Source organism: Camelus ferus, chromosome 7 (genome assembly GCF_009834535.1).
Source record: "Camelus ferus isolate YT-003-E chromosome 7, BCGSAC_Cfer_1.0, whole genome shotgun sequence".
Lineage (NCBI taxonomy): Eukaryota > Metazoa > Chordata > Mammalia > Artiodactyla > Camelidae > Camelus > Camelus ferus.
The window spans coordinates 36049568-36069448 of NC_045702.1; the positions used below are offsets into that span (position 1 = coordinate 36049568).

At 42.6% G+C, this 19881-nt stretch overlaps 1 protein-coding gene across 9 annotated transcripts in view; it reads left to right on the plus strand.

Annotated features, from left to right (window-relative positions):
- Nucleotides 1-19881, plus strand: part of ELMO1 (engulfment and cell motility 1) — a 491925-nt gene that overhangs the window by 82133 nt on the left and 389911 nt on the right. For 8 of the 9 annotated variants that reach the window (XM_032483695.1, XM_032483693.1, XM_032483692.1 and 5 more), the window contains one exon: nt 3900-4049. In XM_032483695.1, the coding sequence (XP_032339586.1) occupies nt 3972-4049 (78 nt within the window). In that variant the 5' untranslated portion in view covers nt 3900-3971. Of the gene's footprint in view, nt 1-3472; nt 3623-3899; nt 4050-19881 lie in introns of those variants that run through there. The other variant, XM_006191550.3, reaches the window with a different exon arrangement.

Consider the following 19881-nt stretch of genomic DNA (forward strand, 5'->3'; position numbering starts at 1 on the left):
TGGTGGGGAGAGGCTGACCAGAAGTCTCCAGTGCCATGAGTGCTGTGCCTGGGGAAGCAAAGACACCAGGAGATTGTATTTGTTTACTGAAATTTAGAAACGCATTCCCAGCTCAGTTACACCTGACCAAGCACTGGACTTCATGTTGATGTTTCTTGGGATCCTGATGAAACTATTTGATCTTGTGTCAAGTTCAGCCATGGGTTGCCCTGATCATTAGTAATCTGCTTGGAGGACTTGGGAGCTCAGAGCTCAACTGGAGGATGATTTTGCCCCTTAGAGGACATTTGGCAAAGCCTGGACATTTCTGATTGTCAACAACTAAAGAGTGGTATTGACTTCTAGTGGGTAGAGTCCAGGCATGCTGCTAACCATCCTACAATGCACAGGACAGCCTCATAACAAGGGACTGTGACCCTAAATGCTAACGGTCCCAAGGGCGAGAAAACCTGAACTAGAAACTCCCTTTTCTAAATTTCATCAGAAGCTACAGTGACTATATATAGAAGCCTGAGAGCTAGCTGTTCCCTCATGGAAATATAAATTCAAGAGGATAAAATGTGGACTTCTGAGGATAACAATGTGGATCAGTTTTCATTCTACAATTGTGCACCTGACTCCACAGGAGCCTGGCCGCACCCCATCTGTGCTGTTTGTTAATGTGGGGGAAACTGATAAGGTCTAATTGGGCTGGTTAAGTGAGTTCCCAAAGGATGCTGCCTGGCCTCTTTGCTCCCAGTGGCAGCATTGTACCCTGCTCCTATCTTGTTCTCCACGGACATGCAGGGAGAACCGCATTATTCTCTTCTCACCTGTTCAACAGGTTTTGTCTGAACAGTCTTTGAGAAATAAATACCAGTTAAAGGGGAAGAAAAGCACACTTGGCCTCTGATTCCTAAAAGGATAAATTACCTCTTTCACTGCAATTCTAGACGATTTTGTGTAGAGTTGGGAGGAAGAGGCTCAAATTGCATTTTTATTTTTACTATCTATTCTCTTAACCACCAAGATTATGTGTTCTTTGTTTTGAATAGTGTTACCTGACATTCGTACCAAGTCTTTTTTCACATTAGAGTCTGTTTTCTTAACTCTTATTGTAGGGTGTGTAATTGAATCTGAATCCTGAATAGAAGTGACATGGTACAGATAAAACACACTGTCCTGGGAATTCTCAAGTGAATTTAAAGAACATACGGACTATGAAGAAGTCTGTCCTAGCACAGATTGTCTGCTTATATCTGCGCATATGAGAATCCATAATTATATAGCAAGTCCCTATTGTTAAATATTCAATTGTTTCCAAGTTTGGGAAATTAAAGCCAAAACAACAATTGGCATTGTTGTGGTTAAATTAATAATTATTTCTTGAGGAAACATCCTAGAAAGGTAGTCACTCAGAGGGAACACAAAATTTCAAGGCTTTTGGTACAGTTTGCCAAAAGTACCTCTGGAAAGTTGTACTGATTTATCCTCTGCATAGGTATGCATGGACATGAACTTTCTTCTTTAGAAGTCATGACCAGGAGATATGGTAGGAGTGTCTATGGGGGTCAAGATTACTGTGAATGAAGTTACCAAGTTTTGACCCAACTGCTATGGAAACTCATTCTCTTATTACTCTTGGCCTTACTTGGCTTTCACTCGTTTCAGGGACATACAAGGTTTGCCTCTGCCTCAGGGCCTTTGCACTTGCTGTTCTCTTGGCCAGCGACATGGTTTCTCCAGATGTCCATATGGCTCACCTCCTCACCTGTCGTAGTTCTTTACTCAAATGTTGCTCTCACTGAAGTTTTCCCTGGTTTCCCTGTTTAAAAGTGCAGTCCTTCCCCTCCTACACAGACAGACCCACATGCTTCAGATTCTCCATCCCTGCTTCATTTCCCTCCATATCCCTTGATGCCATTGTGCCATCTAACATCTAGATTTGCTGCTGTATCCCTTGCACTGAGAACAGGGCTGGCACAGAGTAGGACTCAATGATTATTGGTCGAATGAGCAACTGAACAGCCACTTTATAGATTTGCTCTTGCTGTGAGCACTGATTATCTTCACAGCAGGCTGTCTTCGTCACCCTTGGCCCAAGGGGCAGCACTTTTATTTTGGTTCATTTCCTCTACTTGTCAGCTCTGGTGAAGTTAGTTATTTATATAACTGCTGGTGTTGTTGTTATTATTAACTGCCATTGGGCTGCCATTATTAACTCTGCTTTCTGTCATCTTAGTCATGCCCAACTGCCACTGAGATCTGGGATAGTAACTGACAAGGCCTACTCTGGTCTGATAAAGAACCAAATGCACATGTTTGATTAGAATCTTCATACAGAGATCAATTTCTTAAGAAAAAGACCAAGAACCCAATAGAAAAAAGGTAAAGGATTTGGACAGTTCACTGAAAAGTGGACATGGGACATTGCCTTTTTATGTTCAGCCTCACTCACAATAAGAGAAATAGATGTTAAAAAATACATTGAAATACATTTTTCCTTCAATGCATCAGGTGTGCAAAAGTTCAATCTGCCGGTGAGGCTGTGTATAAACAGGTAGCCCCGTTCATTGCTAAAGGGAGTGGAGACTGGTACAGCTCTCACTGTGGAGGGGTATTTGGAGATGGCTATCAAAATCTAAGACTGCATATGCTCTTTGACCTAATAATTCCACTTCTGTGAGTCTACTGTAAAAATATACTTGCACATGAGCAAAATGATGTATGGATAAGGTTATTCACCAGAGGCTTGTTTTTAATAGCCAAAGGTGAAAATCACCCAATGGCCCATGACAGGGAACTAGTTCATCAGACAGGATACTTCCTTACAAAGAAGAGCCGTGCAGCTGTAAAAGGAACCAGGACACAAGACTTGTACTAATATAGAAGGATTTAAAAGATATGTGAAATGAAAAAAAAAAAAAAAGAACAGGGTCTAGAATGCTGCATTTTATATAAAGAAAATGAGAAATATAATATGCTTTTGCATTTGACTTACATACATGAAGAAATTCTGGAGGGATTCATAAGAAACTAGTATCAGCGGCTGGCTGGTGAGCTGGGGGCAGAAGTGGATATTGGGTGGGTGTATCATTTTGGGAGGAGGGAGATTCTGCACTGTCTTTACGTGTGCACGCACACATGCACACACATTCAGGTTTTTGAATCGAATGAATGTTTTACCTGTAGAAAAGTATTAAGTTAAAAAAAGTCATCCTAAAAGAAACTAGGCAGTCTAGGAGCGAGAGGCAGCAGAGGATAATCTTACTTCCTTTGTGTAATCAGCGCTATTCATTCCAGTGAGAATTCAAGGTCTGTTCTGAATGCTGGACTAGCATTCATTCAGTTTTCTTCGCCCTGCAAATGCATCGTGTGAGCTGGCCTGGGGGAGGGAGCCTGTGTGTGCATGCGTGTAAACCTTGGCGCCTTTCTCCTTCCTCATGACATCCTGGTTGCTACAGTGCGGGGCTCTATTTGTGACACACAGAAAATACTTTAAAGAAGTGCTGCTTCCTGGCCGTGACTTCCTGGGCAATCTGTCCTTCCGGAGGCTGTCGAGCATGAGGAGTTTGCATGCACTTCTGGACAGAGTGAGCCCTGCTCATTCAGCCCCCGGCACCATTCGGGGAAGAACCCAGCGGTAAGGACGCCTTGCTTCCCACTGACAACTCGGAGGCTGCCCCCTGCCAGGGCTTGTCTCCTGGCGGCTCTGACTCTAGGGCGTTGGCACCTGCCTCTCCTCTGTTTTCTCTCCTCAGGAGCCACCAGTAAGGGGTGTAGTTGGCGCCCTGTGTCTTGTGCACCCAGAGCCGTTTCTTGTACCTAAACCACTAGTGAAAACAGGAAGTGATCAAGCAAAATTCGCCCTGCATCTGCACTGAGCAACTTCTCTTTCTCTTTTTGTCATTCCTCATTAGGCACAGACACGTGCAGCCGTCTACACCGTAGGATCCTGCTTCCACTGGCTTTGGACATTCTTGGGATTTACAATGCCGCCACCCGCAGACATCGTCAAGGTGGCCATCGAATGGCCGGGTGCCTACCCCAAGCTCATGGAAATCGACCAGGTTAGTAATACCAGGAGCCACTTGGGGACTATTTTAGTTTCCCTTCTGTTCTGGAATTTTCACAGACTTTGGAAAGCTTATCCCCCCTGTTCTCTCTCTGGCTGTGTTGAAAAATCTGTGTGATAATAGTTGCAGTGTAGTTTGACTTCTGTACCACATGCAGTGGTGATGGATGGGGTCTTTATACTCGTCCAACATCTACTTGGAGTGTGTCAATACAGGGCTTGTGCCTGAAGCTGTGAGGGAGGCGGGAGGGACAAGTGGACCGGGCTCCGGGCAGTTGGCACGGTGAAGGCTGTCCCAGCCCTGCCTTGCAGGGACTCGTGAATATGTGCAGATTGTTTTATCATAGACAACACAAAACGTAACTTTTAGAATCACTTTTCTCTTTGATTTTCATGGGAGCAGCCAGCAAGTGTGTTGGTACTTTGTCATTAACAGCTTGATAGTGAAATTAGTATAAAGGGACTCGGTCCTGGATCCTAGCCAGTTGTAATTTTATTATTAGAGTAAAATGCTCCGTGGGTCTAATACATTGTCTGGTATATAATAAGACTGAGTAAATTTTTACTGAATGGAAAAATATCAAGAAGATCTTTTAAATGGTTCTACCATCCTTTAGCTGGGGTACTGACAGTCTTATGATGTAACTCTCATTTACTATTTGATTACAGGCTATCTCAGAAAGGTTACTTTTGTCAGTCTAGAGTAAATGACTTAAAGGAAAAAAACCGTTGTGCCCTACTGTACACTTAAGGTTTCATAAAGCATATAACGTGGGATTCTAGATGGCTTTCTACATTTTCAGAATTAGGGCACCATGGCCACTCCACTTTTCATGTTCTCAATAATATTTTATGATTATGAGCTGTACTTTTTTTTTTCCTAGTCAGATTCTATTATCTGGCTGAAGACCACTGCAAGATTTATATGTCACTGTGTGGACTTATTAAAATCAATTATAAAGGTCCAGTCAGAATTAGTCGAGTTTGAGCATGAATGTAAGAAAGGATACATTTTTAGGATTGTTGTCAAAAAAAAGGTGTCATCAGAATAGCACATCATTGTCATTTTAAGTGCTGTCTGAGACAGATTTTGTTGTGACTCTAGAAGTAACCCATGAAAGTGGAGGACCTGGCCCAGTAATTTTGTATACATTTGTGTCAGGCAATAATTGTTTGAGAGAGGATATGGGTTGAATATGATCTAAAATATGGCTGGGACTACTTGGTGCAGACTTCAGCAGTTAGGATTAGGTTTGTCTACAGCCCAGAGAACAACAGCTTCAGTGTGGTAGCAGTTGGCCTCTCAGGTCCACATGGTAGTCCTGGGCTGGTGTGATGCTCCGGTGTCATGGACCCAGGCCCTCTGTCTCGTTGCTTTGCCTTCTCTGTATGTGGGGCTGAGGACCAGTTACTGGGCATCACCTGGGAGCTCACTAGAAATGCAGAGTCTCAGACCCTCCCCAGACCTCCTGACCCAGATGTGCATTTTAACAGGATCCCCAGGGGATTACTCTGTGTAGTTAAGTCTGAGAATTGCTAAGCTGGATACCTGGTGCCCAAGCCTGAGGCCTCATCAGGACCACCTGGGGCACTTGTTCAAATGTTCTCTGGGGCCCCATCCTAAGAGATTCTAAGTCTGGCTCAGGTAAACTATTTCCTTTGGATTCTGCCATGGCCCAGGGTGTTTGGAAACCTTTAAGACAGCAACTCCTGATTTACACTCTTAGGGGCCTGTGGGGTCTGTGTCCTGTTCCTGCCTTTGGAGATGGCCTTTGCTGTGTGTGTATCTTAATCATTTTTTGAAAAATATTCTTTTTATTTTGACACAATTTTAGGCTTACAGAAAAATTGCAAAGATTGCACAGAGTGTTTTTATTTACCCTTCACTTAGTTTCTTCTAATGTTAACATCTTAATACAACTATGGTATGTTTGCCAAAACTATGATACGTTATTAGTAACTAAACTACACACTTCATTTGGATTTCATCAGTTTTTCCACCAATGTCCATCTTCTGTTGCAGGATCCAATCCAGGAATGCCAGCTACACTGTGACAGAGTCATTGTGGTTTTGGTCTCCTTCAGTCTTTGACAGTTTTTGAGTTGTTCCCTTGTTTTTCATGGCCTGATAATTTTGAAGAATGACTTTATTTTGAAACTATTTCAAGCACAGAGAAATGGCAAGAATGGTACAAATAACTGCTGTCTGCCTTTATCCAGATTCACTAATTATTGATATTTTGCTTCATTTGCTTTATTGTTTTTCTCTCTCTAGTGTATGTGTGTGTGTGTATGTATCTCCCTCTTTTCAAACATTTGAGGGTGATTGAGAGCCATCATCTCCCTTTACCCCTAAATACTCAGTGTGTCTTTCCTAAGAATAAAATTATTCTCTTACATAACCACAGTCTCTTTATAAAAACCAAAAAAATTGAACAGTAGTTCAACACTGTCATCTAATTCAAAGCTCACACCCAGATTTCATCAGTTATCCCAATACAGTCCTTTGTAGGTGCTTTCCTCACAATCTGACACCCTTCCGGGACCATGTGTTACATTTGCTGTCATGTCTCTCTGGTCTCCGTGGATCTGGAATGGTTCCTTAGTCTCTCTTTATCTTTTGTGAACTTGACAGTTTCGTAGAGTATGGGGCAGGTGTTTTGTGGAACGCCCATCAGTTTGGGTTTCTCTCACATTTCCTCCTGGTGAGGCTCAGGTTTTGCATTTTCGGGCCAGCAAGCCAGAGAGAGGATGTTGTGTCCTTCTCAGGACATTGTATCAGGAGGCAAGTGAGGTTGCCTTGTGTTGATTCTGGATTTACAAAGGCAAATATTGAGGTTCATAGGAGTCAGATGGTCAGTGACACCAGGACACAGACCCAGGCCTCCCGTACTCGGAAGCCTGAATTTGTGAGTTGGCTAAATTGTAGGCCTCCTGCTAATGCTGGTCTTATGGAGTCAGAGACCCAGTTCCTTACTGCCCTACAGCTGCTGAAGTTGGAGTGAGACTTGTGGTGGTGTTGGTGTAGGTGTTGTTTCTTGATCAGGTGGGAAGTTGGCATAAGAATGGGAAATGTATTTGCACGAGCAAGGAAGACTTGAGTGATGATTAACACCTGGGTTTTCTCCTAATCTTCTATCTTGTTCAACAAAGGTCACCTAACCTATCTCTCTCCCATCGCATGTTTCCTTTGTTTGGAAAACTCTTCTTTTTAACCTAGATAGCTGCCGTTTCACTAAAAGGTATTTCTGGAAGTTGGGTTAGGCACTGCTGCCCCATCTTCTCCCCAAACCTCCAGTATCCCTCCTAATCACGTTGGGCTGTCACTGTCTATCAGCTTAAACCAGTGGTCCTCAACTTTGAGTATGCCCAAGAGTCACCCGGGGAGCTTGTGAAAAGTGCACATTCCCAGCCCACCTGCTGGCTGGTGATTCTGCTGGCCAGGATCGGGTTTGTGATAAACATCTGGTTTGGGAGTCCAAAGCAAGGCCTCGCACATCTTACCCGTTTCATGAAAGGTAAAACAGTTCTCTTAACTGGACAATCAGAGGATATATCCATCATATTTTTCAGGACAGGTAGTTTTTTTCTATGGGGCAGACAGGTAAAAATTATACCGTATGGTAATTGCATTTAGGTTCTAAAGGAAAGAATCTGCCGAGAAGTCTATGCAATATATAATTTGTCCAGAATGAGTTTTCTTTGGGGGAAGGAAGTCCTGAAGTATCCCCAAAGCAGTTTATTCATCAATTGAAAGCTCTCCAAAAATAGAACTATTGGGAAACCGAGTTATGTGGGGTAGAAAAGAAAAGCTCCCTCAGTTTTTTGGAGGGAATAACTTCAGAATATCCTCACATGGCTAAGTTTACTCGGTGCAGTTAAGACTTAAACTTGTTGATTTTAACATTGCTGTGACATCTGAAAAAACTTACGTGATGTTCTGGTGGTTTAAAAAAAAAATTCTGCACAGCCACGCTCCAACAGGGGCCCCTCAGGTTCAAGGGGATATCGGCTTGGAGTGGACTCATTTATCTCCACTCTAAATTTTGAGGAGACAATTCTGTGTTTCCACTCAGCAGGAAAAGCCCTGAGGAGCTTTTTATAAGTGGAGTTTGCTGTATTGTATGAGGCTCTCATAAGAGTTGTCAGCTGGCTCGTTTGTTCGCAGCCTCTGCTCCTGCCTTTACTGTCTATTGTTGTGTTTCGACCTCGGGAGCCACTCGAGGCTGGAGGTGATGATTGTGTGGATGCACGGAGCCTGAAATCCTCCCCATCCACTGTGCTCTCAACTATTTACCAAACAGCGCATCTCTCCGTCAAGGGTGGGAACCCCCAACACTTTGACAAGAGGCATCTGCTGAGAGCAGTGTGTCCTAACAGATGTAGGACAGATTCTGGGACATTTAAACCTGGGTGTGGGCTTTGGACCACCCCCCCTTTCTGTGGGAGGCCCACTTAGCCTCGTTGAGCCTCAGTATCTTCACCCTGTCAAGTCGGGATAATAATTTGCCACCTTTTATTATTTTTGTGAAGGTTAAAGAAAATATATGAAAGGAATGTAGGACAATGCCCAGCTCGGGATAATTACTGCAGTAAGGGCAGGCATTATTGATGCTAGTTTAAGCAAGTTTTCATTAAACTGGACAATGAGATGCTCTGATTTTCCTTTATATCTGCCCTTCCATCGCCAACAGTTTTCCATCTTTCTCCTTTCTCTGCCTAACTTTTTAAATGCTTAGGAAGGACTAAAAATTAAAGGGCAGTGGGAGGGAGGCATCACCCAGCAATGAAGGAACATGCTAACCCAACATGCAGCCGATTCATGCTATGGAATACTCACTGGCTCCCCGGTACTCTTCCACCATATTTTCTTCTATCTCTTGGTCCCTTGCCAGCATTCTGGGAAGCACATGCTCTTCGGTCCTCCCATCTCTCCTGCCTCTGCCCTGCCCCCGTCTGCCTTTCTTTACAAGGAGTACACTGAAGCCAGAAAGCTACCACTCCTACTTTTGAGACCGCTCGATGTCTTTGTCTCCTGTCATCCTGTCGTCCTTTTCCATTGCAGCAGAGGAGGGAAGAGGTGGCCCCACTTTCTTCCCAGGGCATCAGTTTATCCCAACCCCTGTCTCTTTGCTTCAGCTGTGTTTCAATCCAGCCTTTCCCCTCACCCAAAGCTTGGCCCAAGCAATATTCTCTTCATTTGTTCTTTTCTCCTCTGCTTTCAACAGTAAGCTCTTCTATACTCACCTCAGAAAATCCTCCTCTTGACCTAGTAACTCTCCTGCTGGTGTGTAATTTATTTTTTGCCTTTCCATTTCAAGCCGATTGAAGTGTTGTTAGTATATGTCATCTGTGTTGCTTCAGTATCTACTTAATCTTAGGACGAATAACGATTTTCCTTTCTCTGGTGCTGGCTTCTTTGATGGCACCAATGCTTTCCCTTTTGCTGAGCTAAATGGTCTTCACTCCGCCTTGGTTGGCCTCTCCGCCTTGGTTGGCCTCACCCCCTTTGTTACACTTGGCAAAGCTGCTCATTCATCTTTTTCAAATTCCTCCCTCCCTTCATTAAGCTTTGGTTCTGAGATTCTCCCCCCTTGTTTGATTAGTCTTGTGAGTTTCCCTCATGGTCCCCTGTCTCTCTCCTTCTTTCTGAATCTGTCACAACCTCAATGCTTAGCCCTCTGGTCTGTGTTCATTATTGACACTCACTGTCTCCGATTCCATGTTCTCTCATGGCTTTCAGTATAACTTCTATCTAAATAATACCAGCTCCGATCACTGGCTTGTCCTGCTAGCGGGTCACCAGTTCATCTCTCTATTTAATGGATATATTACGTCCCTGTATATACTTTCAGTTACTTACAGATTACAAGCAAATGGTTGGCAAAACTGTTCAAATGTGAACCTGGAGGAAGGGAGTCTGATAGATGTTACCAACTTTTGGAAGTTATTTCATGTAGAAGAGGGATCACTGGATGTGTTATTTCTGGCCCCAAACGTACAAACTCCATCCTCTCCATACAAGATTAGAGATCTCATCTCTAATCAGGAAAAGCTATCTTGGGCCATCTTGACAGGAGAGGGGTCCTGATCATCTATTGTGTGCATTGGACCAACACTCGAGTAGGCTGTTACGCTGCAAATTCAGCTCCGAGAGGATGGTGGGAAGAGATGCATGGTCTTCAGCCTCGGCTCTGCAGATCCTTCTTAAGTAGTTCAGGCACGAGGGGTGCTCACGGCGGGCTTCCAGGATCTCCACGCTCACTCCTGCCACAGCGGCTGCTATTCACTGGGTTTTTTGTTGTTGTTTTTTTTTTAATGCTTTGGGGAAGGATTTTGTTTGAAGAAAGTATATCACAATTGGAAAAAAAAAAGTTATGGATGATTCTTGCACATTCCAGTGACCCTGAGACTTGAGTCAGTTTCCTTAGCTCACCTTCCTGTCCTTCCACGGTTTCCCATCACATCATCCCAGGTTCAAGTTATCTGCAAGGGCTGTGTATTATTCTCCAGTAACCTCTTGTTTTGTAGAAGCTGCCCCTTTGGAAGTGTGTCCCTGCACATTAGGCACGTTTGGTCATCTCTTGTACTTTCTTTCTAACAGTCCGCCTGCTCCAAGTCCTCCTGCCCTCTCCTCCCCTCTCCACTCCTCTAAATCCTGGCCTTGCTAGCACTACAGAGAGCCTGCTTTCTGCTCAGGTATTTTTTTGATCATGTTATAATGCAGCTGTTTCTCCATCCTTCTAATTTCTTGTACCATTTTATTTGCCTGGAGCTTTTATTTACAGTTGATATCGCCTGCGCCTGATGTTATTTACAATTTTTTTTAATCGTGTCCATGTCTTTTGAAGCAGATTATAAGCTTCTGTTTGTCAGCCTATCTTACCTACGTTTATATCCTGTGGTCCATCTCATCAATCTCTATTTTTTGTGGATCGGCTTTTGGCTTGAATTGTGAGTAGTAAAGAATAAAACATTGGTATTCTCCGTTTTCCAAACAGAAGAATTACAATAACAACCCCTCCCCGTATATGGCTACAGATTTTATTTTTCTAAAAGAAACATAGATGCATGTGTTTTTAGGCAAGCGTGTACAAAATGATTGTCTACAGTTTTCCCTCAGCGATCTTATTTCTGTAGCATAGTTAAGATATAATTCAATATGCGTAAATTTGATTTACCCAAGACCTTTTTAAAGCTCACTGATTGCACAAAGCACATTGAAGTTTTTGTGCTTAACATGGGAGTTCTACTCACTTAGTGCATAATAAGAATAATAGTAGTAATAACAGCATGTGCCATCTAATCAGCGCATATTACATGCCAGGCACTGTGTTAGGTGCTGTGCACGGAGTGTTTCATCTCCTGACAACCCAGCAAGACGGGCTTTAGACCTCCTAGTTGACAGTTGTTCAGAGGTTCATTAAGTTGCCTAAGATCACACAGTTAGGAAGCTACTGATTTGAATCCAGCACTGGGTGACCCTAAAATCCAGGCAGTTTCCACTAATTCGTTAATCTGTTCCATAGTTATTTTTCTGTTTATTTCACTTTAGCTGTATCGAGGTATGCTTGACATTTGGTGAGAACAATTAAGTTCTACTCTTGTAGCAAACTTCAACCATACGATACGGTCACCATGTTTTACATTAGTCCTCAGGCCTTGTTCATCTTACAGCTGAAAGTTTTCACCCTTTGACCAACCTCTCCGTATTTCCCCACCCGCCAGCCTCTGGCAACCACTCTTCTGCTCTCTGTTTCTACGAATTTAATTTTTTCGGGGGCGAGGGGAGATCCCACGTATAAGCCGCGGTGGTATTTGTCTCTCTTTGTCTGGTTTATTCATGTGTTTGGTCGGGTTCTGTTTGGGTCTCTCCATCTCTTATGACTCAGTTGAATGGTTCCCACCAGTAACACCAGCCTGGTTTGAACAGACACTTAAGCCCTTGCCAGCATGCCTGCTCCGTCCACTAACAACGTGACATCCAGGGATGCATGGTGTTATGAAAGCCAAGACTGTATTTCCTCAAAAATTAGGGAAAATTTGATGATTGTTCTGAGTTATTACAGAAGGAGCCCACATGAAGTGAGACAGAGCCTTGGAAGGCTGGTTTCTCTGGGGCTGCGCACCGGGAGAGGCAGGCTGGCCTGGTGCTTAGGGGCATGACTTCGTGTAGACTTACTGGGACTCCGAATCTGGGCTGCCACTAAATGCTGTGTGACGGGGGACAAGCCTCCTGCTTTGTAAGGAAGAACTGTCAATATGCATACATCCTTCCTGGCATTCTGGGAACTCAGTGAGATAATCACTCAGTGCCCTGCTTAAAAATGCTAACCATTAGGAGGAGCCAATTATGGGTTTTTTCCAGAGTGGTACATAGAATAGAACACATTTTTTATGTTTCAAGCAAGACTGGAGCCAATAATACAAACTTTCCCAAGACATTTAAATATTGAGAGCCTGGCGAACTAAATGACACTTCAACTCCAAATCAAGAGTTTTGAATTCAGCCACATAGAATAAACAATATGAGTGTGTTTAATACCACCGAAGGGTACGTTTTAAAATAGTTAAGATTGCAATTTTTATGTTATGTGTATTTTACCACAATAGGCATAATAATAATAAAGATCCCAGAGAATCAAGAAAATGAGACTGCATTTCTGGAAAGCGAGGTTCCAACCTTGCACCGCAGAAATGAAAAGTCATGTAATTTTCCTGGACTGTTCTTTCCTGAGTGGTTGGATGCATCAGGATTTCTCAGCCTTGGCACTATTGACGTTTTGGACTGGATAGCTGTTAGTTTTGAAGGCTGCCTTGTGCACTATAGGGTTTTAGCAGGATCCTGGCCCCTACCCACTAGATACCAATAACATTACATCCCTCCACGGCTGTGACAGCCAAAAATGTCTCCAGACATTGCCAGCATCCCCAGGTGGCAGACAAGTTTCCCTTTGTTGAGAATGGACTAAATCAGTGGCTCCCAAGCTTGGTTCTGCATCAGAACCACATGAAGCATGTTGAACCTACAGAAAGGATTATTTGTAGGTGTGGTTCAAGGCCCAGGGAGTTTGTGTCAAGCTCTGTGGTGATGCTGATGCTCTTGGACCGAGATTTGGAAATCACTGATGTGAGGTCTTCTAACTTTCTGACTCTACCTGCTGGCAGTGCTTCTGGCTCCTACAGTCAGGTTCAGGGAGTTGTCAGTAAAATGGCCCTATTAGTTCTTCTCCTTTTCTTCCTTCACAGAGAGTACAAATGTAGCACCTTCAAGAGCTCCCTTTGCTCCACGTACGGAAGGTGTGATAAAGCCCATGCAATACTGCACTACTGCTTCCTGTGCCATCATAATAAGGTAGATTGTTAATGCGACAGGAATGGTCATCGCTCGTCTGCTTTGTGCAGCTGTTGGATTTGACATTGTAACAGCTATTTCTTAAACTTCCTTTAATATAAGTGACCAAGGTACTTCCCTCTCTCTCCTTATATATGAGAATGTATATAACCTCATGAAATCTTAGAGTTTGGAAGAGAGCAAACGTATTTCTCCCCTCCACCCTCCACCAAGAGCTGAGTTTAACTGAGCAAGAATGAACTCCGGCATTCTGCTTTTTCTTTTGAAGATGAATTGCAGATTTCAGATTTCAGCTTGCTTTCTAGGCAGGTGGGGTGGGATTCTCCTCCATTCTACTTCCCTTCCCCGACTCTGTCACTCAGAGCTGGTTGGGCAACTCAGGACAGAGCCTTTTATCAGTCATGTTTTCTTAAGATTTGATGACTAAGACACCTCACATTTCTAGAACGTTTTGTGTGTATCAAACTTTGTACTTCATTTTCCTGTTAGGTCAACTGGCAGTTTGTGGTGGGGTATAGAAACATGCAGATTTCAGCATTCAGGAGGACTCTGGGTTTGCAGAAAAAAGGGATTTTGTTTTAGAAAGAGGCAGCTTTGACTTTATCTCTAGGAGCATGCAGACCTGTGTGGTGGGCCCGGAATTTTGAGGCAATGAGAGCAGCCTCAGGGAAAGAAAATATGTGCTTTTCTAGTTTCTTTTTTGTAGAATTTCCATCAAATGTATTCGAGGGTTCTCTAAGTCAATGATACCACCATGGTGCAGGACAACCTCCCCCCACAACTCCCACAGCCTCTCAAAGAACAAATCCTGTAGAGTTTACCTCCTAAATGGTTCTTGATCCTGTCCACCCTTCTCCATCCTTGCCAGCACTGGTCTCTCTTGCCTCCACCAGGTGACTTCAGTAGCATCTCTTACTTGCTCTCCAGTGCATTCTCCCAGGCCTGGCGTTCTTCAGTGGCTCTCCCACTGCACTTAGCATAGCATCCACACTTCCTTGCTGTGGTGGCTATGACCCTGTCCTCCCCAGCCCTTGCCTATGTCACCAGCTTTGCTTAGAGTTACTGTAGGTTCCCCCAAACCCCTCTATCTTGGTTCTCATTGTAAGTGACTTTTGTTTACTTTCATGAATGCACACTTCTTAGAGACTTTATATAAATGTGGTTTTTCTCTTAACTGAAAATTACCATCCTTTGTTTCTCTGCTTATCCAACTCCCAGATGAAATGTAAGCATCTTAAAAGTCTCCTCTGCCCCCTCAGACCAGACGAAGGCCCTTGTAATATGCACTTGTAACATCCAGTGTGAGTCCACTTAGTCATTGTGTGATGCTCTGCACGAGCCAGGTGTGTTCCCAGTGCCTAGAGTGGGGCCTGATAGGTGGTAAACTCATAATAATATGAGTGCAGGAAATAGGGGATGTTTGTACTTTTTCTGTCTAATGATACAGACAATTAAATATGATTATGAAAGCAGTAGCCTGGTGAGGATGTGAAGAACATCCCATCCCTCATTCCCACCATGCATTCTAAATATAGCATTACTTTGTATGAATTGACTTTATGAAGATCTATTTTTGTCCTTCCATCAAGGCCATCCATAATCAAAAGACAACCAAATGACTTTGAGATAAACTGTATCAATTTTCAAAATGATTATAGGTGGGCCATTACTCTGGGGCAAGTTTGGGGTGATCTGTTTGCATTTATCAACCTCATCACCATAAGATGCTCACCATTTCCCCTGTCACTTCTTTCTTGACCTCTGACCCATATAAAAAGCTACCTATCTGCTTATTTCTCTTGCCCAGCTAAATGTCCCTTGCACCTCAAACTCAACATATTCAAAACAGTCCTCATTGTTCTTTTTAACCCCCTAAACATGTCCAGTTTTGCTTTTCTTCATATTTTCCTTTTCTTGGTGACCAGTTTGCTGAAGCTAAAACTCTATGTCTCCTTAGACTCTTTTCTTTCCCTCAACTTTTCTGTCCAGAGACCTTGCTGGCATCTGGTCCCTCTTCATCACACCTGCTGCTGCAGCTCTGGTTGACCCTATTCTCTCTGGACATTGTGGAGGGACACAGAGATCAAGGGGGGGCTTAACAATAAGTGTGCCAAATGTCCTCAAAGGAAGAACTTTAGAAGACAGAGAATCATATCTACACAAAAAGGAAATTATGAGCCCAAATTTGGGAGATATAAATTGAAATAGACAGATATGAGAAAGAACCAATTAGAAATCTCAGAAATGAAAAAAATGTACACATAGTAAGTAAAATGTAAAACAAAACAAAACAAAACTACAACAGGGAAAATCAATAAAACATATAGAGTAACTCTAGAGTGGATTTTGCTAAGGAGAGAACCAGTAACTTGGAGAGGACCAGCATACACCCTAAAAGATAAAGGAATGAAAAATATGAACGTGAAGTTGTGTTAAAGGACACTTTAAGAAGTTCCGTCCTGTGTCTAACTGGCAATCATACTAATAAAGAATGGAAGGAATGGTGGAAAGGCAATATTTGAGGAGATCCTGGCTAATACCTTACCTTTCTGGAATTGAAAGAAATTCTACAGGGGCCCTGGATTTGGTCAGTTGGTTGGATAGAGAAACTGCCATGAGGAGCTCTGTGGACTTAATAATTTGTCGAAGAGTCGTGAGAAAAGGGAAGGTTTCTAAGCAGGGGAGTGATGTGGTATGATTTGTACTTTAGGAGGTCAGAATTTGAGAACTGTTTTGTAAGAAGTAAGATGAAATAAGAGAGATTAGTTAGATAGCTCTTGCAGTAGCCCAGGTGAGAAATGATCTTGCCGTGACCTAGGACAGTGGCAGCCAGCGGAGGCAGAAAGAGGTGAGACATAAGTCTCATCAAGATATATGAGAAGACAGGAAATCGATGGTTGATTATATGGAGGTAAAGGAGAGCAAAATATTAAGGACGATAATGATATTTCTTGTGAACACCTGGGCAAATGGTGGTGACAGCTACCAAGATAGAAAACACTAGTGGAGGAATGTTCAGGTGGACTTGTTCTTCATGAAAACCTTACAAATGGGTACAGGAAAATAAGGCAGCCTCTCTGTTGGTTGGACCTCCTTTCAAATTTCCTTTGGGTTTTGATACACTGGCCAACTTGTTTACCTAGCTGGGCTCTTGGCCTCCAACGTAACCACCTTTCATTAGAAAATGCGCATTTGACTATGTCACTTTCCTGCTTAAAAACCTGTTATGGGTTCAAATCATCCAGAGTTATGTATGGGATTTAGACATTTTTTTGCCTCTAGCTTGCTTTTCTAGCCACTCTCTCTCATGCATGTGACATTGTCAGCTCCTCCGTATGCAACATGAACATCCACTTACCATGCCTTCGTCAAAAAGTGCCCTAAGCCATCCAAATAGCATCTATTTTTTAATTGTTTCTCTGTACCTACAGGCAGAATAAAGAAGGTTTAGAGAATCACCTCTGAGGTTGACTTGGCAGGACTGAGGAACAAACAATAGTGCGAAGGAGAGGAAAGATGTAATGTTGATTGCAAAGTTCTTTTCTGGCCAACTAGAAAAAGATGAATAGAAGCTGAAAATTGGGAAAGAGAACTTTGGAGTAAGATTGGAATTTGTGGTTATGGAAAGATACACACTCAAAATGGCCTGAGACAGAAAGGGACTACAGTGAGGTCAGGGCTGGAGGTGTTAAACTCAGCATCTAAAGTGAGACAGGAGCTGGAGCAGAAAGTTCTTTCCCTTGGGCATCAAAAGTTTCAGTGTTAACTTAGGATTTCATCATAATTTATGTAGATAATGCATGAGGCAACATCATCTGTTCTCACGGTAGTGCTATAGCACTGTGCCTTAAATAACGTTTTTCAAGAACTCACTATGTACCAGGAATGAAGATGCTCAGAATTCCACTGCCTTCCCCTTAGGTGTTAGCTCTGGGCCCTTGAGCTTATTTTTCATGGTTGCCAATATGCCAATGGGGAATAGAGTTAAGAGCAAGTGTTCTGGAATTATATAGGTTGGGTTCAAATTCTGGCTTTGCCCCACATGCTATGAGGCTTTGAGCAAGCTTCTTAGCATCTCAAAATCCTCATATGATGTTCTCATTTGTAATATAGACTTAGTAATATCATCTTGTAGGAGGTATATGGTAGTCACTCAATACATAGTAGCTATTGCTATTATCGTTATTACCAGAAGGGCTGGCCAAGTGATGATAGATAATGAAAGTCTGGGTTGATGATGTGTCAAAGGTAGCACAGTTTTGGAAAGTGCATGAGGTTGTGGCCATTGTTTGCATATTCCAGACCCTTCCAGGAGAGCCTGTGTTATTGTTCTAAGGCTGCGGTCCCGCCTCTGGTGGCCGTGGTCACACTCATGAGACGTATATTTGAGACTTGGAAGCCCATGTTCCTCCACTACTTGCTGGCAGTTGTCTCAGCACATCCATTACCACTCAAGAAAGAGTGGCATTAGTGCATCCACTCACAAACAAGAAAACCAGCTCCATGACAAAGTATAAGAAGTAACAAGTAAAAGGGGGGAAAACTAAATTTAAAAAGGAAACTCACTTCTTAATACTCCCTTTGCTACTGGTTCCTATTGGTGTTCTTTTGACTGCTGCCCGACTGCCAGTCCGTTTCTTTGCAGTTGATAAACCTTCATGAACCTGTATTTAAATCGAACTTGAGCCCTACTTTGCCTTCAGAGCTTATCTGGCTTTCTTATCGCCACTCACCTGGTCTGATAGTACCCTATCCATCAGAATCAGCAGAATCATTTCTTTATCCTACCAAGCCTGTCTGACTTTTTACTTTTATATCATGTACATAAATAGGATTAGCCTTCCACATATGAACTTGACATAAATAAGACGGCTATTGCACAGGCATCAAGGTGGGCAGACCTTAAGACTTGAATTGACTCACAGTGTGAATCACTCATTTCTGCATAAAAGAGGACATGACTGCAAGGGTGTGGTGGAGGAAAATGGCACGCCAGCCAGGCTAGCATCCTCTGGGAGTACTTCTTGGAAAAGACAGACATTAAGGAAGGTAGAGAGGGATATAAGAATTAGGAAATTTGTTGTTGTTGCTGCCTGAGATACTGCAATTTGGGGAAAAAATTTTTTTGCTGTTTTATAACCATAGCAACCTTGATATTAGGATAATATAAAATAGTCAAGGACAAGGAAGGAGACTCACAATAGATAATTGCTATGAGTAGGGCTTCATTTTTGCCTCGTTCATCTCTATATTTTTGTCATTTTCTAAAATTGCAGTTTCCTTTCCAATTGAAGGGAAATGCAGTTTCTCCTGAGTAGAAGTATATCAGAATACCTCCCAGAGAAAGGTATTTCGACTTGTCTGTAACCCACGAATACATAAGAGTACTAATTATTTTTGTTTTTGCTCATTTACATAGTCCAGAGATTTTTATGATGAAAAGATTGTACTTTGCTTTCTAAATCTGGTATTTAATTAGTTTCCTGAAGCTTGAAACAAGTCATTTTTAATAAACCATTTTTGAAACAAATCATTCGTCAAGGAAAGTTGGCATAGCCTGTCATCTTTCAATTTTTAAAATTAATGTGATACATGGTTTTACTACTTTGGAGATGCAGTTGTGAGCATCTTTGTCATTTCTGACAATTACTGGAATCTTGTGTCAATGATTCACATTGGAACTGTTGTCAAAATACTTGCTTTCCAAGAACCAGCTAAATTTGCCTCAGGAAAACGTGGTTTTGTCATTAATTTTCAGATTATTTAGGATGCTATTAGGAAAACAGAATATGTATACACACCTCTCAGGACACATCAGATTCCTCCATACTGAAGGTTTATGACTCAGAAGCATGGAGATTAGTCATCAGGCTCTTTGGAGGAAGAATAAAGCTGTTATAAAATGACTGGTGTCACTGACACTGTGTCAGGAGGCACCTCCGGGAACTAGATGGGTTATTGCACATTAAAGTTTCTCCAAGTCACATTGTAGGCTAAGTCGTAGTCAACATGCATATCCCTTCTCAGAGGTGTCCTGACATTTGGAAGCTGGCTTTCTTTTCTCTCTGGGCCAACATTACTCATAACTGCTGTGCAGAATATGTTCAATGAATTTCCGTCTATAAAAGCAAAGTAAAATCCCCAGTGCTGTGCTGTACCACCTCAAAATGTCAAAACAAAGCATCTGTCACATTCTTTTAAAGCACTAGAGAAAGGCTTTTTAATAGTCTAGGACCAGAAGGTTTCTGTCTTTGTGGTAAATGGTTTTGCAATTAAAGGGCTGCACAATGATGGCCCTATGGACAGGTGGGTGCGTAGTGGTGATTGGAGATTCCTTCTGTTTTCCTGTCGCTGTCTTCCATTTTCAGCTCCTTCCTGGGCTTCAGAGGCAGTCAGAAGAGACCAGAAGAAAGGGAAGGAAGCTGAGAGTCTCAATAAATAAATTCTTAATTCTTAAAAAAAAAAAAAAAAC